The 25,936-nt window shown below is 38.9% G+C and overlaps 1 protein-coding gene and 1 non-coding gene across 8 annotated transcripts in view; both read right to left on the reverse strand.

Annotated features, from left to right (window-relative positions):
* Nucleotides 1-25,936, reverse strand: part of Trappc8 (trafficking protein particle complex subunit 8) — an 84,232-nt gene that overhangs the window by 6,384 nt on the left and 51,912 nt on the right. For 6 of the 7 annotated variants that reach the window (XM_059246595.1, XM_059246598.1, XM_059246597.1 and 3 more), the window contains 13 exons: nt 25,445-25,553; nt 22,568-22,762; nt 21,911-22,041; nt 20,880-20,954; nt 19,669-19,795; nt 17,251-17,405; nt 13,214-13,656; nt 11,157-11,304; nt 8,907-9,003; nt 7,610-7,678; nt 7,459-7,517; nt 3,662-3,832; nt 24-125 (listed from right to left, as the gene is read on the reverse strand). In XM_059246595.1, the coding sequence (XP_059102578.1) occupies nt 24-125; nt 3,662-3,832; nt 7,459-7,517; nt 7,610-7,678; nt 8,907-9,003; nt 11,157-11,304; nt 13,214-13,656; nt 17,251-17,405; nt 19,669-19,795; nt 20,880-20,954; nt 21,911-22,041; nt 22,568-22,762; nt 25,445-25,553 (1,881 nt within the window). Of the gene's footprint in view, nt 1-23; nt 126-2,294; nt 2,365-3,661; nt 3,833-7,458; nt 7,518-7,609; nt 7,679-8,906; nt 9,004-11,156; nt 11,305-13,213; nt 13,657-17,250; nt 17,406-19,668; nt 19,796-20,879; nt 20,955-21,910; nt 22,042-22,567; nt 22,763-25,444; nt 25,554-25,936 lie in introns of those variants that run through there. The other variant, XR_009375344.1, reaches the window with a different exon arrangement.
* On the reverse strand, nt 19,963-20,123 carry LOC131896230 (U1 spliceosomal RNA). The gene has a single exon (XR_009375395.1). It is a non-coding gene; the product is annotated as a U1 spliceosomal RNA (small nuclear RNA).

Raw genomic sequence — 25,936 nt, forward strand, 5'->3', positions numbered from 1 at the left:
AGTCTCCCAGCAACTGCCATTACCTGTTTCTGAGACTGTGAAAAGGCTTCTTTTCCAAGAGCGCGAACAACAACATGATGCTGGCCTTCTAAAATAAGCTGCTTGTTATCTTCTACAACGTATGCCTGAAAATGCAACCGACAGAAATGTCACCTTCCCCTCGTGGTAGAAACCTCAAAAGTAACCACCTAGTATCTATCAGTTATCCACAATCCCGTGTCAGCATTTGAACCTTTATTACCTTTATTTATCCATTCAATCAAAAAACATCTACCTCTCCCTCTGAATCTGTTGCTTTTTTTTTTTTTATAAAACTCGACTGACCCAAGTATTTCAAAGAGATAAATCTTGAATTTTTTCCCCTTGTTTTCTCTAGACTTTCAAACTTCAAAGGTAGGGGTGTGTGTGTGTGTGTGTGTGTGTATGAGAGTGAGTGTGTACATGCAGGTGGGTGCCTGTGAAAGTCAAAACTCAACATATGCTGGACTCCTCAGCCACCTCTCTCACTGAACCCAGAGCTAGCTCCCTGACAGGCTTGCTCCCAGGGAACTCCGGGGATCCTCTCTCCGTTCAGCACTGGGGTTACAGATACAGGCCAACAGCTGGCTTTCACTGAGTGCTAGGGATCTGAACTCAGGTCCTCACGCTGGCACAGAGGGCACTTTACCCGCTGAGTCCTCTCCACAGGTCCAAGAAAGACTGCTTTCTCAAGGGGATCTCGGTTAAAAACCAACAAGTAACACACAAGCTTCTTCACTTGACTGCCAAAACGCAGATGACTGAACTGTGAATCCTGTGAGTGAAAATACCATGCCTTGTCAGCCTGTGAAGTCCAGGATGGCCTCAAACCTGTGATTCTGTCTGAGCACCATGAGTGTTATATTACAGGTGTGTACCAGCATATCCACTTTAATCCACACAATTTCTTTTGGTTTTGGTTATTTTTTCCAAGATAGTGTCTCACTGGATATCACAGGCTGGAATGGAATCTGATATGTAGCTCACACTGGAATCAAACTTAAGCCTTCTGAATACTAGAATTATAGGCACATGGTACCACATCTGGCTATGTATGTTTTTAAAAAGGCTTTTTTCCTACTGATAAATAGCAAACTGAATTCATCTATTTTAAAATATTTGTCCCAATTTATATTTTTTTCTCTCTTTTGAATTTGACTCTGTTCTAGAGAAATATTTGTCAATGGCTCTAATTTACTGTACTGTCACATTATACAAATATACAAGGCTTATTTGGAGTTTTTGCTTTAATTTTATTTATTTTATGTGCATCAATATTTTGTTAGCATGTAGGTCTATGCACTGTGTGCATGCCTGGTACCTGAGTAAGCCAGAAGAGAATGTTGGATGCCCTGGGACGGGGGCTGTGAGCCACCATGTGGGTCCTCTGGAAGAGCAGCCCAATGCTCTTAACTCCTGACCCATCTCTCCAGCCCTGACTTAGTTGTGTTTTTGTTTGTTTATTTGGTTGGTTTTTTTGTTTTTCAAGACAGGGCTTCTCTGTGTAGCCCCGGCTGTCCTGGAACTCACTTTGTAGACCAGGCTGGCCTCAAATCACAGAGATCTACCTATCTCTGCCTCCCAAGTGCTGTGATTAAAGACATGTGCCACCATGTCTGGTGAATTACTTGTTTTTAAATCTTTTTTTTTTTTTTTTTTTTTCCATTTTTCGAGACAGGGTTTCTCTGTGTAGCTTTGCGCCTTTCCTGGAACTCACTTGGTAGCCCAGGCTGGCCTCGAACTCACAGAGATCCGCCTGGCTCTGCCTCCCGAGTGCTGGGATTAAAGGCGTGCGCCACCACCGCCCGGCGAATTACTTGTTTTTAATAAGCCAAATTTTCATTTGATTCAAGAGACTCCCTCAGAATGCTGCAAGACTCTCAATGCTTGACTCCTTTCAATTTCTGTACTCACTGACTGGTGACAGCTTGTCATTCAGGGGTCACACTTTTAAGTACTGCTGTCCTAAGGCACAGGTCAGCCCACAACCTGCTCAGCTCAGAACCCAGAAGTAAGGAGCTGAACAGCTGCTCGTTGAACCTTTATAGGAACTCATTGTCTTGAGACAATGTCAGACATCTTTTACATAGACATTTCTAGGCCAACCGGAGCTACATAGGAGACCCTGCCTCAAAATAAAACAATTTGACACCCAAGATATGAGTTTGGTCCTGAATAGCTTTGATTCACAAATCCTCCCCTTCCTGTGCATGATATCCCACAATTAAGATGACTTTACAAGTGATCAGTAGCTAGCTAGGTGTGATAACACACACCTGTAATCCCAGCACTTGGGAGGTACTGGAAGGATAAGAAGTTCAAGGCCAACCTTGATTATATGAGATCCTGTCAGAAAAATAAAAATCAAAAAAGAAGGGAAAAAGTATTTTTAAATTCTCTTTAATTTACAGACATTTTCTCAACTCAATATAAATGCAGCTCCAGGTATTAACTACTACTCAGCTTTATATCATATTTAATCTCTATTTTCCATCAAGGATTACACCTAAAGTTTTCTTTTACATTGATTAGCAGGCCATTTTTTAAAAAGTAAAATTTTCTTCCAAACCAAGATCATTGTGAATTTGACAGCTGAGTACAGATTATAGCACATATTACTCAAAATCTTACCTTAAATGCATCAATATAAGAGCCTATAATTTCAAGCTAATAATACATAACAATACATAATAGCCATTTTAACATAAATATATGCATTTTTATATGTTTAAAAAAATATAAAATTTATGTAAGCAGTGTTTCATTTGAAGTTCATGCAAAGTCAGCATGGTTTCAAAATGTAAACTACTTGCAGTAGCAATAAATAAATAAAGGTGAAAATAAGAAAGGGAGGAAAGGCACACGAAGAGAGGAACACCAACAGCACCAAGCCCAGTGCCGCGGAGCCGGGAACTGCGCGCCCAGACTCACAGAGCAGTCTCCTTCTCGACAGTGTCTGGAGATGCTCATGACAGTTCCATGGAACCTGCTCTCACTGACCTGCATGACCACAATACTCTTCGTGACACAGAGAAACAACAGTGTCTCACAGAAGAAAGCTATCTGCTTTTATTGAATTCCTTTCTTTAGACAAAAACATTCAAAAAGTCATTATGATGGAATGGCTAAAAGTTATAAAATAATTTCAATATTGAAAGTGAAAATTTTTATCAGAAAAAATGTGAGTATACATTCACACAAATTGGAGAACATATTCTCCAATTTGAAAATAAAATATTTAGAGCTGAATATAGTGGCACACAGCTTCAATCCCAGCAAAGATGGAGCTTTATAAGTTCAAGTCCAGACTGACTGGTCTATATATATAACAAGTTCTAAGCTAGCAGGGCTATATAATGAGACTCGGTCTCAAAAAAAAAAAAAAAATTAAACAGAAAACAAACAAACAAACAAATGCAGTAACAATAACAACAAAAAAGGAAAGGAAGGAAGGATGGCGGGTGGGCAAACATCCAGGCTGGTATACACCTGTATTTCCAGCATCCCTGAAGCTAAAGCAGGAATACAGAGTCTGAGGCCTGCCTGGCTACACAGAAAGACCCTATTGCAAAATGCAAAATGCAAAACAAACAAAATGTAAAGGTCTCTAAGTGAGGCTTGCTGACAGCATGCAGTGCACTACCTTCCACAACACGACAATGTTCAGGTCCACCTCACTGCACTTCTGAATCAGCTGCACAGCATCCTCTACAGGTTTCTCTGGATGTGCAGAAAGCGGATCTTGTGGTTTCTTCAACTCTGAAGATAAACTTCGGTAAAAGAAATCTGCACATGGACTTGCTGAACTTATTATCTGTGGAAAGAAAGATCACTTGTCTACATAAGTGTTTTAATTAAATGCCCTGTCAAAACTTACTCATCCAAATATACTCTGCCAAAATTTACAATTCTATAACTTACATATACTCAAAAGTTCACTCATTAATTTCTTGTCTGTGTAGCTAAATATGTGAAGGCCATTTGAATACTTAAAAGATTTAGTGAAAATTATTTATTACCTTAAAAGGTGTTATACCAATGTAATCTATACTGCCATGATTTTCCAAGTGTCCAGGAGGATGAAGAAAAACTACAATTCTATGAAACAAAAGTGCTTCTCATTCATTTAACTCACTAGAAACATCAGACAGATCCTTGAACTAAAACTCATTTTCATTGTGGTTGTTGTTAAATAATTTTGTGAATGAGTATTTTTTGAGGTGTCTGGCTGAATTAAGAAGAAACTTATGAGGCAGCATCTAATGAAATAACATAGATAATCACTGGTATTAAGTGGCCTTTTGTATTTACCTGAAAGAAACAATGTAAGAAAAGATTCAATTTATAGGATTTCCCTTAACACAGAATACTCTCTCATAGTAAAACCTCTACACTTACAGTTTTATGGATTACAATGCAAAGATCATTTATATGTAAAGCTTCACAATACAAAGTAAATAAATATTAAATGTTAATAAATACATGCTGGGCTGAAGAATTAGCTCAGCTGTTAAAGGGTAGGCTCACAACCCAAAATACAAGAGGTCAGTTCCCAGTACCCACTCCAGCCACTTAAAAACAAAACAAAACAACAAAAAACAAACAAACAAACAAACAAACAAAAAAATCCCATTGATGGGTGATGTCATTCTGTATGCTGTGAATGTGTGTTGCTATGATTTGGTTGATAAATAAAATGCTAATTGGTCAGTAGCCAGGCAAGAAGTATAGGCTGGATAAGCAGACAAGGAGAATTCTGGGAAGAGGAAGGCTGAGTTAGGAGTCACCAGCCAGACACAGAGAAAGCAAGATGACAAAGCAGAACTGAGAAAAGGTACCAAGCCATGTGGTTAAACATAAGTAAAAATTATGGGTGAATTTAAGTGTAAGAGCTAGTCAGTAATAAGCCTGAGCAAATGGCCAAGCAGTTATAATTAATATAAGCCTCTGTGTGTTTACTTGGGGGACACGGGTGGGAGAGATCTGTCCCAACCGTCCGCCGGGCAGGACATAGGAAAACTTCCAACTACATCCCATGTATTTTTTTTTCTCTTCTGATGAACTTTTTCTGATAAAATACCATCCCCATAATTTTCTCCTTAATCTGCAGTACTTGGTGTTATTCAACCAGATACTTCAAAACAGGGGCTTTGTTTCTGCCTTCTTTGGTGCTTATGTGCAATATTTTTTAACAACAAATACAACAAAAAATTGCAGTTTTAATATAATTTAAGGGTTCTACTGAAGCCTCTAGGAATTTTTTTTTTTTTTTTAAATTCTGAAGAGGGCGCCAGATCTTGCTACAGATGGCTGTGAGCCACCATGTGGTTGCTGGGAATTGAACTCAGGACCTCTGGAAGAGCAGTCAGTGCTCTTAACTGCTGAGCCATCTCTCCAGCCCCGAATTTAAATTATTTTAAAGTAAAATTAAAAACTCATCCACCAGGTTTGGTGGCATAGGCTTGTAATCCCGGTAGAAGCAACTAGTGAGATCCTTCTCAAAGTACAAAGTAAAAGAGGACTTGATGATAGCTTAGTGGTAGAGTCCTTGTCTAGCATATGGAAGACCCTAGGTTTAAGCCCTAGGATCATCAGCATCACAATAAACAAACAAACAAAAAGACAACAAAGAAAAAGAAATGATGAAAACATACAAGTGAATACCTAAAATACTGCTAACTCTAACATTTAAAATCACACATGCTTTGCAATTATTGGAGCTTCATAGCTTTGAGATATTCCTTAAACAGCTGTTTCCTCAAATATTGTCACAGAAGGTGAGTAATGTGAAAACTCCTGATCAGAGAAATGCAATACTTTAGAGATGTCTGGAATTGTTAAAGAACATGAAGAAGTCATTTCATTAACAGAACAATTATACAGGATGAGAGGGTGGCTCCCTAGATGACCTCTCCAGGTTACAGCAGAGCTTGTTAAAAATGCATAAGGCAGGGAGATGGCTCAACAGGTAAAAGTACTTGTCACACAAACTTGGTAACCTCAAGTGGATGCCTAGAGCCCACATCTTAATTCCAGCATCCTTATGGTAAACTGAAGGTGCATACAGGAGAAGCAGCCCAAAACTTGAAGGCCAGCTAGCCTGGGAACGTAAAGAGCACAGCAGAAGAGACATGGGGAGACCCTCTCTCAAGCAGGGAAAAGAGAACTGACTCCAGAAAGTGGTCCTCTCAGACCTCCACACATCCACCATGGCACACACAAGCACACGTATGTGAGCACACAAAAAATTAATTAATTAAAACAAAATGTTAAAGCACGTTCCAGGCTAGGGACATAGCTCAGTTGATAGACTGAGGGTCTAGCATTCACAAAGCTCTGTGTTCAACCTCCAGCTCCACATGGAAGGTCAGAAAGTGACATGGTCCCATAGGCCTGCAATCCCACCAGAAACGGTCCCATAGGCCTGTGATCCCACTGGACATGGTGCCAGAGGCCTGCGATCCCACCAGTCATAGTCCCATAGGCCTGTGATCCCACCGGACATGGTCCCATAGGCCTGCAATCCCACCAGACATGATCCCATAGGCCTGCGATCCTACCAGGTATGGTGACATAAACCTGTAATCCCAGCACTTAGAAGGTAGAGACAGGAAGAAGAGAAGTTCAAGGTCATCCTTGGCTATATAAGAAGTTACGAGGCCAAGCTGGACTTATATGATACCCTGTCTTCAAAAAAAATTTAAAAATCGTATTCCCAAACTCTATTGCAGATCACAATGGAGCTTCAGAAGTAGGGAAGAAAAGCCTTTATTCTAACAAAATTCTCTACACCTGGACACTCAAAACTAAGGTCTAAAGATTGAGCCACTACTAAGGTCTATAGTATTACCAAGAAACTGACAACCACACAGAACCTCAGTTTCCACCACAGTCCTGACAAACTGAAACTGTACCTTAACAAGATCCCAACTGTATACTTCTTAACATTCGAAAAGCTTGCTCCAGGTGACTAATGCATATTATGATCAAATGTCACAAAAATCTTTCCAATTCCAAGACAGCCTATGTACCCAAAGTTTCCAGGTCTCAGAACCACATAATATGCCCAAATTTGAAGAAGACAACATAAGAAAATAAATTTAAGCAGACTTAGAAACAGAGGTTCTAGTTAGAAAACTGTGGCTGTACTTTGGCCACTTTTGCTAAACAGAAAAGTTTCCTTAAGTAATTCTGGCTTTTCTAAACTCCCAAGCACTGTGCTTCCTTCACTGGGTATTTTCAGAAGAAGTTAGTTTTACGTAACTGAAGTGGTACAGTCCATATGGCATGCTTGGATTAAAGGTGAGTTGTAAAACTCAATGAAGTTCATATGCTCACTATTCAAAGATAGTTATTAGTGACGCTACAGTTTTTTCAGAACATTCAGATAAGCCAGAACTATGATTTTTACGTCAAATACTAATGTGCATCTTTGCATACCTGTTCATTTCCAAAGATGATATCTGCAAAAGTGTATTTTTCAGAGGACTGTATAGCAGCTAAAAAAAACACAGGAAAACAAACTAATCAGGCCATTGCTGTAAGATATAAAATAGACATTTAAGAAAGTGTCAAAGTAAAACAAATTTACCTTCTTTTTGTTTACATCTTACTGCTTTGAAGCAAAACTTTCCTTTCTCCCTACTGGCAAGTTTGGCATCTAGGAACAAAAATGTTTCTCAGGTTACAACATGTGCAAAGCCCAATTCATTATTCAGACTTCCTTCATCAAAACAGAAAGCAATTCAAAATTATAAAAAAAAGGTTTCATTTGGTTGGATGTGGAGATGCACGCCTTTAGTCCAAGCATTCAAGAGGCAGAGGCAGGTGGATCTTTGAGTTTGAGGCCAGCCTGGTCTACACAATAAATTCTAGGACAGCCTTGTCTCAAAAAAAGAAAAAGAATCTCCTTTCTTTTCAATGAAATGAATATTCACTAGCCACTTGAAAAGGTTAAGATTCAGACTCTTAAGATACTCAAGCATATGTGACTCTGACTCTGTCTGGGTGTGAGATATTTGAAACACTAAGTTTGAAAGGTTAGAACATGGGAGGAGTTCTAGGAGCCCCGCAGTCTTAGCCCGTGATCATACCCTTTCAGTATTTTTCAGTCATTTCCTTTCAGTACTTCTCCACATTACATTTTGCCATCGTGTATTTTCCTACCACTGTATCTGGCTTTAAAACAGTCTTATAGGACCAAAGAGATGGCTCAGCAGGTAAAGGTGCTTGCTACCAAGTCTGACGACCTGAGTTTAATACTGGGATCCTTATGGTGGAAGGAGAAAACTGACTCCCCCGAGTTGTCCTTTGGCCTCCACATGTGTGCTGTGGAAAATGAATGTTTACATGCACACAGATACAAATACAAAAATAGATAAAAGTAAAAAAAATTAAATGCTGATGTATTTTGCTGGCTACTAAAGTCTACATGAGTAGCAGCATAATTTACACTAACGCCACAACCAGTTTTTCTCCAGTAAACATGAATATGCCATGCTCTCTGACTATACAGATTTCTCCACATGTTCAGTTAACTCCTATTCTTCAAGTGTGAAATGCCCCCACTGCTAGCGTGTTTGAACAAGTGGTCCGCAGCTAACAGTGCCTTGCTGGTGGAAGCAGGAACTGGGGCAGACAGACCCTGAGGTCTTACGCCTAGCCCCACTTCCTATCCACCCTCTCTGCTTCCTGACGCAGATGCGGTGTGACCTGCTGTGACATGCCCCTGCCCCGTGCCCTCCCTGAAAGGATGGACTGTAACCCTTCACACTGTAGCCAAAACACCCTTCCTCCCTTCAGCTGCATCTTCAGGTGTTTGTTCACAACAACAAGAAAGTGAGTGACCCAATCCCCCCGTGAGATCAGTGTGAGGTAAGGGCACAGACCTTTGTTTTCAGAGATGTTCACGGATTTGTGCAGCTGCCAGTGCTTGCTACTGCTTGACACCTGCACCATGTGGAACTCCTTAACCCCTGCTTCACTCTGTCAAAGACACACACAAGTCACCTGAGGTTAAAGGAACTGAGGTAAAATACTCCAGTGAGGACAAAATCAGATGCTACTCAAATCAATCGAAAGCACCATTAGAGGGTGGGGAAGGGGCTCAATGGTGGAGCACTGACCTCATGTACAAGGCCCCATTTAATTCCCAGCATAGGGAAAAATAAAATAAAATAAAGAGGGGAGGCAAAACACCCAGATCTGTAGGTGCTAGAGAGATGATCAGTGGTTACGAGCACTTGCTGAGCTTCCAGAGGACCTAGGTTCAGTTCTCAGCACCCAAATGGCAGCTTACAATAATCTATTCCGTTTCCAGAGAATCCAGCCCTTTTTTCTGGCCTCCATGGGCACGAGGCACACATATAGTTATATATAAGCAGACAGAACATTCATATGCATAAAATAAAAATAAATCTTCAGAAATAAAATAAAAACATTAGATGTAATATGTATTTGAAATAATTCAACAATATGTATCTCAGAAGGTTATTCAAATCCTTCTCTAACACTCTGGAGAAAGCAACATTTCACTCGAGAAATATATTAGTATATTATATATCCATAGTATAATATATATCCATACATAAAGTTATTAGAATCTACTATTTCTGGTAGTATTTAATAATCAAAATTATTTGTAAGCCAGGTATGGACGTTCACATCCAATCTCAGCACTTGGGAGACTAGAACAAAAGGACCACTGTTTATGGGCTACATCTCTGTTTCAGTTTCAGACTTCTCTGGTTACAGAATGAGACCCTGACTCAAGAGAGAAAGAATAAATCAGTTGTGGACTTTTAACTAAAACTATGACACTTTCTGAGATAGGGTAACAGTTCAGTTGGCCTAGCATTCATGAAGCCTCTGTGTCCAATTTCTAGCATTCTATAAGACAGATTTGGTGATACATGTCTATAATCTCAGTGCTCAGGAGGTAGAAGCATGGGCTTAGAAGTTCAAAGTAGGGCTGGAGAGATGGCTCAGAGGCTAAGAGCACTGGCTGCTCTTCCAGAGGTCCTGAGTTCAATTCCCAGCAACCACATGGTGGCTCACAACCATCTGTAATGAGATCTGGTGCCCTCTTATGGCATGCAGGCAGAACACTGTATACACAATAATAAACAATAAATAAATAAATCTTAAAAAAAAAAGTTCAAAGTAATTCTCAACTACAGAATGTTTGAGACTAGATATCTCTCTCTGTCTCTCTCTCAAAAAAAAGGGGGGGGGGTAATGACACTTATTTCTTCTGATGTATTTTGTCCAGAAATACCTCATTTTCAAAAAGGTGGAGAAAAAAACAGCAAGCAATTAGCTGGACACAGTGACACCTGCCACTTGCCTATAATCCTGGATCTCAGGAGGCTGACAAATTCAAAGTTACCTAGACTAACACATAGGAGTCACTATGGGAGAGGGAGGGTGGGAGGAAGAGAGGGAGAGAGGGAGGAAGAGAGGGAGGGAGGGAGGAAGAGAGGGAGGGAGGGAGAAACAACCAAAAACTCTCAAACTAGTGTGTAACTTAAATTGTATATAACTGTTATGTTTCCTTAAGAAAGCTAATCTGACACTAGAAATTACTAACATTTTCTTACTCAAATAATGAACATAGTCTTGTGAAAAATCACCAACATTTCAGCACAATAAACCTCAATGTTTCTTAAAAAGTGGTTTCACAGACTTATGAAACTAAAAGCAAGCATTACAGAACTAATAACATTTGATAAGTATCTGAACTGATCAACTTGAGGCTCTATAAGCTTCACAATCACCTTCTTGACTTTGGAGTGTACAGAGAGAAATGTCTTTTATAAAGGGAATGGTACTGTCAGAGCATGTGAGAACAGGGTTATTACGGTAATACAGAATGTGAAATCCTCACAGAACAACGCACACTTCACTACCTCTCAGACTGTGTCACCAACTACTACACCTGACACCGATGTACCATACTATTATCAGCAGATCCTTTCACAACATGAACCCCAGTGGAGAATTTTAACATGTTTTCATACTAGACTATGTGACTAGTTCTAAAGTCCCTACTTACGCTAAACTGTAGGAAAAAAAACATTTGCCAAAACCAAACATTTCTAAATACACTTTAAACAAAATTCAGCTTTAAAATAACTTACAGTATTGGTATTTTCCACATCCACAAAGACTAGCATATTGCCTCCCCTGCCTTCTTCATCTTCAAGTGAATTACTTCTGCAGACAGTTGCTCGCACGTTCAAAGACCGGCTAGTACAAATAACTGCAGTGTGTCTTAATATTCTGTGTCTGAAGATTAAAAACACATGCAAACTGAATCTAAGAGTCTCTCCCTATGTTACAAATCTCTAAATCTAAATAAAGACCAGAAATATGGTAACTTCCAGGATTGCATATAACCAGAAAACAAGTTATAGTTGGACTAAGTTCAGTTCCATTGTTTCTTCTCAATTTAGAAGAAAATTAACAGTAATCCTGGCTCTAGGCTTTTCTCCTGCTCATCAAACCATGACATAGTGAAAATAACCTTCACATAAAAACAAATACATCTCCTCTCTTAAAAGTGGTCCCAAAGATGCTCCCAAATGTATGGTGGCACACACCTTTAATCCCAGCACTCAGAGACAGAGACAGCCACTACCCAGACAGAGGTAGAATGATCTCTGTGAGTTTGAGGCCAACCTGGTCTACAGTGAGTTCCAGGCTAGCCAAGGCTACCATAATGAGATCCTGTCTCAAAATAAATAAATAGGTCTCAAAATTAAAACTACCAATAAAAACCACAACTTAATTTTTTTCTTAATTTGTGTATTTATGTGTGCACATATGTATGGGTATCCAAGGAGGCCAGAAGAAGGCACCAGACTACCAAGAACTGGATTACACCCAATATGAATGCTGGGCACCAACCATGGGTCCTCTGGAAGAACAGCAAGAACTCTTAACCACTGAGGCACATATTCCCAGGCCTGAAACCTCAACTTTTAACTTGGTATTCAAAACTGCACATTTCAAATGCAATGTCTAGTTTTAAAGCCAAAGTCTGTGTTGCTTCAGGGTGGCCTTATATTCCTGCTCTTGCCTTCATCTCCCCGATTACAGGCATGTGCTACATCAAACCCTACTTGACCTCCTTCCCACAGTTTGTACTGTGGCAAAAGCATTCCGTTCTTATTCTAACTGGTAAATGGCTGTTCGTAAATAAAGGTACCCACTGGAGTGGCTGACTCCGGAATCCACGTCCTGGAATCTCTCTGCCCTCTGAAGCCCATTTCACTGCCTCAGCTCTAAAGCTTCCCTGGCCAGAGTGCTGTGTCTATCCTCTTAAGGAGCATCCACATTACTAAGAACCCAAAATGCACCATCATCTTAAGGAGAATTCACATTATTAAGGCCCCAAACTGTACCATCACTTCAAGTATTTTCCTATTTTTGTCCTTATACTGTTTCATATGACATTTAGATATTCTACAGAATAAAACAAATGTTAATTTTATAAAGATGGCAGTAGTATTCAAATTCTGCTGTGAAACATGTAGGCCTGAAGTTGTACAACAGTGAGGTTGGAGATCTTAAGTGATTGTCCACTGGAACACCACTGCACACACATTTCCCATACATACTAAGATCATATTCTTACAAAAGGATGCTGTATGGAAGGGGGCTTGATATACATATGACACAGCATTTAAATCTATTAAAGAATCAGTAAGTTTATAGACTTTAAAAAAAAGTAAAAAAAAATTTGAGTTTTTCACTTTCCATTTAAAAAACAAAACAAAACAAAACTTCATGTAGTTAATTTTTTCCATTCTTAGCTACCTAGAATTAAGTGATAATTATAACAAATTCAGATATAAACATCATACATAATTTGAGAGATGGTATCTTTTTGTTTGTTTGCTTGTTTGTTTTTTGTTTTTCAAGACAGGGTTTCTCTGTGTAGCTCTGGCTGTCCTGGAACTTGCTCCATAGACCAGGCTGGTCTGGAACTCAGAGGTCCACCTGCTTCTGCCTCCCCAGTGCTGTGATTAAAGGCGTGAGCTGCCGCTGCCGCCGCCACCACCACCCAGTCAGGAACGTGGTGACTTCTTAGTAAATGATGATATAGAATATATTAACAAGCACCAACTAGTTATTCAAATACGTAAACACATTAAGAACGAATCTTACACTTTAAAAGTTTTAAATTACCCACCGTCTTTTAGGCTGCTTTTTAACACTTTCATAGTAAAATAAAAAGTTAATCTCATGGACACCCTCTTCGTCTGGCCCACGAAGCCACATTGGCAGCTGGACAGAGGCTCCGGGGAGCAGCACGGAATCAGGAAGAGGGACCGGAATGGCCTCCAGTTGCTGTCCTGTGCTGGTCCCAAAGTCTCCAGAGGACGCCGAAGACACAAGTGCTGTGCCTGCAGAGGTAGAGCCTGTAACTACCGTCTTGTAAGCACTGCAGTTCTCAGATGTGGAAGGGCTCAGTGGTGTCAGAGCAGCAGTGTTGACCCCAAAAGTGAAGAACTCCGGACGTTTAGACACAACCTTCAATCCAGTCAGAGGACATTTGCTGACATTGACAAATTCAACATATGCTTTTCGGATTTCTCCACAGAGGAGCCCTGTAGGAAAATGTATAAAGAACACCTGCATTGGAGGGAAAAAATATTATTACACTGTTAAAATTCTGAGCCTCTGATGAGCAATGCTGAAAGAGACTGTTTTCTAAAAGAACAAGTTATTTCATAGTTCTATCTCTGAATCAAGCATCTAATGTTATTTTGCCACTCAGATTTTAAATTCTGAATTTAAAATACAAGAACAAGATGACTAATTTGTCAAACTTGCATCACTATGTAGATTATGGGCAAGTTACAAGGTATTTTAAATGACTCTAAAAATTAGATGAAAATGAGTCTTGTAATGGTTTATCGCTGTCAAGTTTAAAAGTATCTAACTGCATCAGTAAATAACCATGGCTCTCACAGGAGATCATAGAGACCAGACCCATGATCCCATATTCACAACTTTAAAATCCAAAAGCTCCACACAACCCAGGCTTTTAGTAACTCAATGGGGGCAAATGGAGGATTTTTCAACCTGTGGATAAAACTAGGCATAAATCAGACCACTCAAATGCTAAGAAACCACGACTAGAAACTTAATGCCTTCCTAGTGATTTAACACAAAACAGACAAAATCAAACTCTTGAAAACACACCCCAGCACTCACACAGATGGCCTCTGGGGTAAGAAGTGGCCTCCTTCCAAACACTGCTCTCAGATGCACAAGGTTCAAACTGCCACACAGTAACAAATATGACCAACACAAGCAGTTCCAAACACAGGATGGATGGGAACTGAAAAGCCGCTAAGTTCCACAAAGTTTAAGCCAATGACAGTACCTGGTTCATGTAGTGAGTTAGAAGGTTTCCTAAGGTTAGATGCTTAGAACTGGGACTGAGAATAAAGCTCTGTCTAAAACTGTGTGCCATGTGAGAGCACGACCTGCTGCAACCTCTGCACCTAAGGCTTAGGAAACATCAAGGAAGAGGGGATAGGAAGACTGGAAAAGCCAGAGACAAGGGTGTCCGCTATTGATGTTTTCTATATATGACAGAGAAGATGCAGCCATGAACTCCCAACAATGTGGTTGCCTGAACAAGACCAGCAGAACGACAGCACCAGTTAATAAAGAACACTGACAGGGGACATTCCACGTGGTCCCACCCTAGATGAAGAGCTACAGATGTCAATGGCAGACAAGAAAGGAGATTGAAGCAATAAGCTCTCACAGAGGTCACCCAATCCCAAGTAGCCAGCCCTGGACACATGGACACACGTGCAAAACTGAATGGACTCAGAAGGCTTACTTACTTACTTACTTACTTACTTACTTACTTACACACACACACACACACACACACACACACACACACACACACACCAATAATTAAAAAAGAGAGGTCATAGATTTGGGAGAGAGAATATAGGAGGAGGAGTTAGAACAGTTAGAGGGAATGAGAGTGATGTAGATGCAGGGCTCATGTATGAAGTTCTCAAAAAAAGTAAAATTATTAAGTTAAAGAAATACAAAAGTTGGACTTCCCTCCCTTTGGTTTTTCCAAACAGGGTTTCTCTGTGTAGCCCTGGCTGTCCTGGAACTATAGAATTCCAGACAAACATCTATGACTTTAAACTATAAAAGAGCATACTTAACATGGCATTTAAATGCAATCTGTCTCAATTTATTCCTGGGTGCTAATCTTACCTACAACCATGTAATGTCAATGAATTACCACTGTAAGAACTTAAAGCTGGGATAGGTAAGTGGGACATTAGGAGGTTGGGCTTGCTATGTTAAAGACATGACATGACACATACCAAAATATGGAAATACCACTGAATCAAATAGGTAGTACACAGTGGCAAACAGACAACCACACATAGTGGCCCATGTCTTTAATCCCAACTCTCAAATGAAAGAAGTAGGCTGATGATCTCAGGCCAGTCTGGCCTAAATATCAAGTTCCAGACTAGCTATGGCTAACATAGTAAGACCCTATCTCAACAAACAAATAATAAAAACTTGGGGGGAAAAAGTGTGGATATTTTTCAGAATATCAGTAAAAAGACAGCATCATGAGCAGCTTGCATCCCACTAAAAGTACTAGGACTAGAAACAAACTCTGTTCTTACCCTTGACATTCAGGAGAACACAGGCCTTCAATTTAAAACACGAGTATGACAGGCAGGGTGCCCAGACACTGGGCAGACAAGGTGGGAAGACAAGCAATCCCAGGACAACCTGGGCTCCACAGACTCCACAAACAGGGGAAGGTATGGGCTGGAGTTCTACCTTCAAGCTCACATGGCAGGAGAAAAACCACCATCCTCTGACCTGACAAGCATACTCTAGTAAGTGCATCCATACACTCACGCAAAAGAAATAATGTGAAGGAAAACCACAGGGAAAGGGAAAGAATAAAATGTTTAAAGCATATAGACATCAGTAAATAAGACAGAGCGGGTTCAACGGCAGAATTCATAGCAAGCACATGTGAGGCCCTGGGTTTGAACCCCAGCATCACAATCAGTCAATAAAACTTAACTGAGAGGTTTTAACTGAAAGAGTCGGTATAGAACAAAGAAACAAATAAAAAGCTAAATATGACTTTAGATAAATAAAAATCCTCAACATGATCAAAGATATCAAATATACATAAAATATTTATCAAAAAGAAAACAGCACTTGGGCCTGTAACCCCCCCATTAAATTTTGCCTCTCTGCCTTTAAATGTATTAGATCTGAGCAGAATACATGCAGCTCAAAAATTATTTCATCTTAATACACAACACTACCACCACCCAACCAAGCTACACGATACTATTTATAACTAACTACCAATACTATACTTAAGACCACTAGGTCTAAAAACATAAATACCATTTTGGGATCATATTACAAGCACTTTTTCGAGAAAGGTGATCATACTTACTAACTTCCCTATCAGGGAAACTAAAAACTAACACATACAGTTTTAGATTTCATTATGGTACTTATAAACATTCTCCCATTTTCTCCCCTATGCCCCTGGCCAACCCTGTACTCTTCCATGTCCCCACACAGCCTTTCCATCGACATGTCACATCCTATTGCTTTTCCCTCCTTCCTCAACATCTTTTTCTCATGGTCTCCTTACTAGTGGCCTAGCCTACAGTCCCACTCATCTCCACGCATATAGATACACTATAGGTCATTTGTCTGAGTCTGAGTTACATTCCAGATGCATTCATCCCCACATACTTGTATCCTGCTTACACTGTCAATGAGCATTCACTCATATATTATTTTTATACATTGCAAAAGAGTCATCAAGTTCAATAAGCAAAATGCTGAGTTACAAATATTCCCCCAGTTTCTATTAGCATGTTGAGGACTCTATCTTACAGCATGACTGTGGTGGAATGTCAATTTGCACATAGCCTGACCTCTATCAATGAGAACCATTTAGCTAGCTTAACAATAGTTTAACAGTGCAGTTCAAATCTCAGCACTCAGGAGGCAGATCTCTGTGAGTTCAAGGCCATCCAGTACTACATAGAGAGACACTGCCTTAAAACAAACAACAACAAAAAGTACAGTTCAATATACTATCAACAACCTCAACCTAAAATTAATTTCTATAAAATATCATCTGGCTCTGCAAATTTTTAGTCATGATGGGAAGAAGCACCATACCTCCAGCAGTGGCATCTCTTCGGTGACTATGGGGTCTAAACGTCGGTCAGGACCGTACTTGACAGACGTCTTTTCCTCCTTCGTGTTGTTAAGTCGAGGGCCCTGAATTTCTAAGTCCTGTCTCCCTCGGACTGACATACTCAAAGAATGTTTTCCTGAAATTAAAAAAAATCAATACCCTAAAAATAATATGACAGGTTTGATGATTTAATTTAACTTGAATATATGAATACTATAAATAAATACTATAAATTTCCATAAATCCCATGTAATTGTTGAGTAACATATGTAATTACAACAGTAAGTATACTTTAATTCCATATTTAACATCATCTATGATATGCTATTCAACATCTCATTTTGTTTTTGATTTACTTATGTTGCATAAAGGCTACTTATCATTGAATAGCAATCTTTAAAAACTAGTATCCTTATTCATCACAAAAATCTGAAAACAACTATCTTTAGCCCAGTGGGTCATAAGAAAATATTAAGTAACATATTAAAAAATAAAACATAAAAATAGAAAGTAAAACATAAAACAGGTCAGCTTTTTACTTTTACTCATACCAAATATAGCACTATTTTGAAGATGTATAACTAGCTATATCTTCTCAAAAGGCTGAACAATGAAAATTCTAATACAGAAAGTTTTCTTTTTAACTTCTTCAATATTTATGTGAGGTTTTACCCAAGTAAAACATGTACTCACATGTGTGAAAGAGCTAGGGTGGGTATACAACTCCATCTTTCCAGAAGGCTATTCAGGGCCTTTGGACACTCTGATGGTTCCAGATTAGATATACAATGTAGTGTTTCCATAAACTATTGTGCCCAGATCCCTATGAACATTCTGTATGAAAAGTAGCTACACTAAAATGTCATGAAAATTTTGTTTATAAGATGGGACTTATTTTAATGTTAATTCACAGTCACTATTACACACTAACATAAATTATGATCTTTAATGTATTTTGTTTTAGCACCCTGTTAGCAATATTTTATGGACTATCAAAATTCTGTGGTACTAGATTAAGAGTTAAGTTCCAGTGAGAAAGGAAAGTTAAAAAAAAAAATTTCAATACTCACTCACACTGCTTTAAAATGTAATAAATTAGCAAAACTACTTACAAATAACCTGCCTAACACTGCCTAACCTGCCTATCAAACAGGAAGCAGAAATACAGTACGAAAACTCAAAAGACCATACTCAATTTTTGTGTAGGAACAAAACCCACTGATTCATTCTTTCTATTTGAGTTTCTCTTACGTCCAAGTGGAAATGTTAACTACAAGTGCAAAAGTCAGCAAGTGTTCCAGGAGACTCCCAATGTTAATAATCAGCTTTTATTATGAATGCTAAATTCACACCAACCACATGAACGGCAGTCAATTTTAATTTGTTAGAAGATACATCTACTAAAATAAAGTGCTAGAACTACAGCAGTTTATTACAAACTCCCTTCACAGCATCTTTTCAACCTAAACTCACCCGACTATATATTAATTATAGAGTTCTCCGAATTATTTAAAAATCAAGCAAACAAAACCCACCAAACCATGTGAAGTGCATATATGTATCTTTAGTTTTCTTCAAAGTCTACAGAGAATACTATTTAGGGCACCAAGAATATTAGCTTAAAACTAACTCTGCTCCTTTTGGGTATAGATAACAATATTTCCAGTGATTTTTTTCCTGTTGTTTTGTTCTCTGTCAGTACTGACGACTGAACCTGGGACCTCATGCTAGACAGATGTACTACCAGGAAGCTACACCAATGGCTCAAATTTATGACTTTTGTTTTAAAACATTGTCTGGCTAAGCTCAGGCTATTTTTGCAGGTCTCCTGTCTTAGCCTCCCAAGAAACAGGGATTACTGGCATGGACTGCCACAGGTGGCTTTGAGTATTTAATATCCAAAAACAGAGGAAACAGTGGCTTTAGTATGTTGTTTAATAGAAAGGAAATATTAAAAACAAAATATACTAAGGTGGTTTTGTACTGGCAGCAGACATTTCAACAAATAAAATTTAGTTAGTTAGATTGAGATCAGTAACAAAAATATTATCAGGGGAATAAAATCCCATACCTTTGAACCTATGCCAGAAGTTAGAATAATCTAAATTACATATGCTTATACATGTCTAGATGCCATTATATAGCAGGTGTGTCCAACCTGTAGCCCAATACATTTAAAATATTATGAGACTTTTCTTGGCAATAATTTTTTGTAATTTGACTACAGTTCTCAAATAGGAACTTTGTACATGACAACGTAACATGGGCAATGTCAAAAGGCTGGATATGCTTGAAAGGCACATTAGACCTATTTAGAAGAAAACTCTATTCATTCATTGTATTCTATGGGATGGTTTAAGAGTTACTTTTCTAACTGCTTATCGATGCTATAGCTTTACCTGTGTGACATCCAGGAAGAGCACCAATGCCATCTACTGTCACGGAGCCCTGAATAGTGCCAAGATTATACACAACTCCCAGAATGTGCAGCTCCCCTATGTGATGGGGAAAGAGCTTCAGTCTTGCCTATGGAAATATTGAAGTCATTCTTATTATGTTTTCATAGGATCTTAAATAGCACAGTATCTCAATTTTGGAATGTTGCAGAATTAACTTATGAGCTAAACTTTTAAATTGACAATGTTTCTTATGGAAAAGTATTTTTCTTATTTTTTATTTTAATTTTTATTTCAGGGGAAAACACATACAGTCTACCATTTGTCACAAATTATACAGTGGAGTTTCCCCCATTTGGGGAAATCACAGGGCCACAGCAAATCCCAAGTGCAATGGAAGAGGCTTGCCCTGGGAAATCACTTTCTTAGTTGTGGTAGCTCCCCTGCTGGCTATGTACGGAAAAGCATCTTTCTTAAAAGAAGATCTGTAAATTCAGTAATTGTTTTGGGTTTTTGTTTTGTTTTGTTGTTGAGCTAAGGTCTCACTATGTAGCTTTAGCAAGTCTGGAACTTGGTATGTAGACCAGGCTGGCCTCAAATTCACAGAGATCTACCTGTCTCTGCCTCCCAAGTACTGGGACTAAAGGTGTGCACCACCATGCTGGACAAAAAACAAATCAAAAATTATGTCTTGATCCTCAAAAACGAGGACTTGCACACACTAAAAACACCCCAGCCCTAAAAGAATACCCACAGACCAACTCTGGGCTAGGCATGGTGGCACATACCTTCTATCCCCCCACATGTGAGAGAGAAAGGGCCAGGCAATTTCTGTGAGTTCAAGGAGGTGAGTTCCAGGCCAGCCAAGGCCACATAATGAGTTTCAGGACAGCCACGGCTACACAGTGAGACCCTGTCTCAATAAATAAATAAACAAACAAATCTGCACACCTAAGTGTCTATACATTTGCCATACTAATAACAAGAAGTGGTGAAACGCGTGTACCAGGCTTCTCTGGAAACTTGTTCAAAGACAAACTACTACTTTTCTACTGATTTCTCTAGAGCAACTCCAGTTCTCTAATATTTCAAATTTTAGACTTAAAAAAGCTAGAAAACCTAATAGCTAAAAGAATTAAACTGATCTTTTAAATTTTGTTTTCGGTTTACAAGCTTAGAAAGGCAAAACAAAGATAAATGCTTAAAACAATTACCACTTTAGATTCTTCACTGTTAATTAAGAATTCTGAAATAACTTCAGTTCCAATCATTTCAGGTTCACCTGTAACCTAAAGAACAAATTATATTTTTAAAAAATATACATACTAGAGAATAAAACAACAAATCATTAACATCTTGCCGGCCAAATTTACAAAGAGTAACATCAACTGAAGTCAGTGCCTCTAGGTGAAGCTCTGTGCAATGTTTTCCACCCCCACAGGAAAGCCTATCTACGGAAGGCACTTGATGTGTGTTTTTCATTTTGTTCAACCTGCCTCCACTAAAGTGGCTACGTGATCTATTCAAGGATGCAGTCATCAAGAGGACAAGACCCCAAGAGAAGTTCAATTGCTCACGGTTAACAATAGCCAAGGATATGAGGGTGTGGCTTGTCTAACACATGAGCGGCCATCTGTTTGACCCAAAATTCTACTACAATTTAAATTTAAAAATTCACCACAGAATTATTGTGATAGTAAACATGGAACTCTTCATACTAACTAGTAGATGACAGTAAGATAAGTCTATGAATCATCTGTGACAGTTTACATAAAAATGAAGTACTTGGCCGGGCGGTGGTGGCGCACGCCTTTAATCCCAGCACTCAGGAGGCAGAGCCAGGCGGATCTCTGTGAGTTCGAGGCCAGCCTGGGCTACCAAGTGAGTTCCAGGAAAGGCGCAAAGCTACACAGAGAAACCCTGTCTCGAAAAACCAAAAAAAAAAAAAAAAAATGAAGTACTAGACATTTTAACACTAGAAAACACAGACCAAGCAACATGAATGAATAAAGCAACATGAATAGAAGGAAATACAAAAAGATGAGCAAAAAACATAAAAATGAAAACTCAATATAAACAGCAAAATGTTACTGTAGTTGTTTCTAAATAGCAGGAAGATAGTTTTAAGATGATGTTTTTCTGTATTCTCACATTTCAAGAGTAAGCAGAATAAAGAGTAAAACAGCGACAGACTGTCGGGCTATAGCTGAGACATACACATCACAGATACTGGTTAGTGACTTACTCGTTCTCTAACTGTTCCGATGTCTTTCCCATTGGCATCTTTAGGCTGAAACCTCCAGAGCAATGACAAGTCGGACAGCAAAAGTGGAACTTTCAAAGGGTTTCTAAAAGCCACTTCCACTGTAATTGGCTCTACAGAAAGAAAAGGCTACGTTTAGTAACTTTCATAACCCTGACCCTGCCTCTAACACCCTTCTGTCTTTTTGCCTAGACTGTCTTCTGTCACCTTATACAGTTTGGAAATGACTTAGATGTCCCTAGTGTCACTGTCTTGGTGCTCCAGCACCATGTAACATACATGGACATTAGAGCCCCACCACTTGCTTACAAATGCAGCTCAGCACATAGTGAGCTATCTTTGTGCACATGGCCTGCAGTAATGTGGCAGATCATAAACTATCTGGAATTTGCTCTAAGAACAGAAAGTCATGAATATACACTTCAGTATTGGGCTGGAGAGATGTCTCAGTGGTTAAGATCACTTGCTGGTCTTGCAGAGAACCCACAAGGCAGCTCCCAACTATCTTTAACTCCAATTCCAGGAGATCTATCTGCCTCCTCTACCCTCCAGGAGCACTAGGCACATATGTGGTGCATATATACACATGAAGGCAAAACATTTATACACATAAAATATTTTTTAGTTCAATTATAGCACCTTCCACAACTGCAAGTGGAAATCTGGAGTTGTCGGAGTAACTGTTCAAACAATACTGTGTGGGGTAAAAACTGGATGGAATTACTCCTTTATTAGCCACAGCCACAACATGCTCCTCAAGTTCTCGCCACTGCTGAGATGACTCAGAGTCATATTCTTGATCAAGACTTATATGAGTAGCCGCTTGCTTTTCACCTTAAAAAAACAAAAGGAAAAAGAAAGCACATTTCACACTTAAATACATACTCATGAACATCAGCCTCATATAAAGCATATTTCAAATAAGAACCAGAGGTATCCAAATATATATACAACATATATATGCACTCTTGCCCAATTTCTAATTCTCTTGATTCACAAATACCTATTCTCTAATCCTAGCTTAACAGCAACTTTGCTCTAATACTGGTATTTTTTTTCTAATTCTGAAATGTTATTTTCCCTAACTTCCATAAATTTAACATAAAATATTTCAACATACAGAAAAATAAATAAAACTGCTTCTAGATAAAAATTTTGTTTTTGACTCAGTGGCTCTTGGAGCTCAGGCTAGCCTGTAACAAGCTATAAAACTTAAAGATGACATGAAACACGTCTTCCTGCCTCCACCCTCCACGTGCTGGGATCAAAGGTATGACCACCACTCCTGGCTTATACCTTTATTTGTTTTTTATTTTATTTTTTGTTTTTCAAGACAAGGTTTCTCTGTGTAGCTCTGTGTCCTGGAACTCGCTCAGTAGACTAGGCCAGCCACGAACTCAGAACTCCACCTACCTCTGCCTCCAGAGAGCTAAGATTAAAGGCATGTGCCACCACTGCACAGCTTTTTTTTTTTTAATCTAAATATTTTAATTTTATGTCTATGGGTGCTTTGCCTGCATGTTTGTCTGTGTATCACTTATGTACCTGGTACCCACGGAGGCAAGAAAGTTTTGAAATTCGAAGAACTGGAATTACAAAACAGTGTGAGCTGCCATATGGGTTCTGGAACCCAGGTCCTCTGGAAAAGTAGCCAGTGCTCTTAACCACCGAGCTATTTTTCCAGCCCCACTGTTTGTATCTTAACTATTTTTTTAATTACATTTATTTATTTACATGGGGGATGCATGCTTGGCACAAATGGAGGTCAGAGGGCAACTTTTGGGGATCAGTGCTCCCCTCCATGTGGCTCCCCAGAACTGAACTCAGTCTTCAGGCATTGGAGCAAGTACCATCACCTCTTGAGCCATCAAGTCAAACTCATATCTCAAAAAATTTTTAAGTCAACTTTGATCTCATGAGCCTGATTTTTATTTTATTTATTAAAAAAAAAAAAAAGCATTATAGCCAAAGTCAATGCCCTCTCTCTGCATTCCTCCCAATCCTAACATCCCCATCACTTCTGCTGGTATCATTTCTCTTGGAGCTCAAAATGTATCACTTTCAGACATGTTTGCATATGTTTCTTATAAATTTTATCAGAAGTCAGAAGTATACACATAAACAATGCTTGGAACTGGTTTCTGTATTTAAAATTTAAGCTGTAAATGATTTTTTTCACTCAACATTATGTTCCATTATCCAAGTTAAACATGCAGAATTAGTTCATTCAGGCCCTGCAGCATATATTCCTTATGTAAATATATCAAAATATTTTTGCAATAAAGAAAAATCACGATGTAAAGTTGACTTTAAAAAGAAAACATCAAATTAGATTTGAAAGAGAAACACACTGAGCTGAAATGTAAAAGTATTTATGATGACAAAGCTTAGCTCGAACATCAGTATACCCAACCTTTATTCTAACAGTGAATGCCCTTTCAAGCCTCATGCCCAAAAAAAAGATCCTATATTAATTTAAAAGGGGTGGTGATGTAGCTTAGGTGGAGAGTGTTTGCCTAACACACAAAATTTGATCCCAGAACCACATAAATTAAGCACGGTGACACACGACCTGTAATCCCAGCACCTGGGAAGAGACAAGAGGATATGTTCAAGGCCATCTTAAGGTACATGGTAAGTCTGAGGCCAGCCCGGGCTACATGGAATTCTGTTTCAAAAACATTTTTTTTTTTTTAACCTTTAAAAATAAATCTTACAAGCAGAGGAGTAAACCATGTTGTCTGCTTCTACATCTTTCCATAATAAAAAAGTAGCCGGGCGGTAGTGGTGCACGCCTTTAATCCCAGCACTCGGGAGGCAAAGCCAGGAGGATCTCTGTGAGTTCGAGGCCGGCCTGGGCTACCAAGTGAGTTCCAGGAGAGGCGCAAAACTACACAGAGAAACCCTGTCTCGAAAAACCAAAAAAAAAAAAAAAAAAAAAAAAAAAGTTGAAGAACCTAAGCTAGGTGGAGTGCTGCACACCTATAACCCACATGTGAGAGACAGAGGCAGAAGGCTTACTCCAAGTTCATGACCAGCCTTCTCTATACAGAGTTCCAGCTAGCTTGGGAATCTTGTCTCAGAACAGAAAAAAAAAAAATCAATTAAAAACTACGTTATATACATGTTTATCACAATATGATTTTATATAAGCAAAAAAACTAAAATCAGTAACTACAGCAAGGGAATGAATGCTGTATTTAAAGGTGCTTTATAGGCACTGAATGGCGTCTATGACAAATATTTAAGATGCTTGCCAAGGGGATAGAGTAGTGAGTACTTCCTGAGTGAGAGAAGCCGCTGTAAAGAATCACACCCATTTGGTTTTTATTGTTTTTAGTTTTTGGACTGGAAAGAAAAACAATAAGGTAGTGGTTATACTCTAATGACTGGACAATAGGGGAAGCAGCATAAAGCCATTTTCAACTACCCAACAGCGTTTCAATTTCTAACGGGAGAAAGAACACTTCAAAGAAATAGTCATTAGGTAACTAGGCCAAGTGAGAGTTTACTAACCATCTGCTGGTCGTCTGTCATGGCCAAAGAAAACCCGTGTTGCTGAACTGTTAATGTATGGTAAGGGAAGCTGTGGTAAAGGGCCATCTGGTGACAGCTGATTTACATTCTGGGAGAAATACAACAGAAGGAAAAAATAGTTTTTAAGAAAGCTACATTTTTTTCATGTTTCCTAATTTTTAATACACAGGTATCAAATGTTATGCAAGAAAATTTAGACATACAAAGACTAGTTTATATGCTATATCAGAGTCATAAACGATTACAATTGAGAACTTTAGACATTATTTACTCTACTTCTAGAGAACCTTCCTAGCCTATAACTAATTCCCGCTAATCAGGAGCCTCGGCCTCAGAGCAAGTACAAAGCCGCCTGAGCAACTCAGCAAGACCCTATCTCAAAACAAAAAAGAAAAGGGCTGGGGGACAGCTCAGTGGCAGAGTGCTTATCTAGCAGGCACTGGCCCCTGGTGTTAATTCCCAGTACTACGT

This window comes from Peromyscus eremicus, chromosome 19 (genome assembly GCF_949786415.1).
Source record: "Peromyscus eremicus chromosome 19, PerEre_H2_v1, whole genome shotgun sequence".
Classification (NCBI taxonomy): Eukaryota; Metazoa; Chordata; class Mammalia; order Rodentia; family Cricetidae; genus Peromyscus; species Peromyscus eremicus.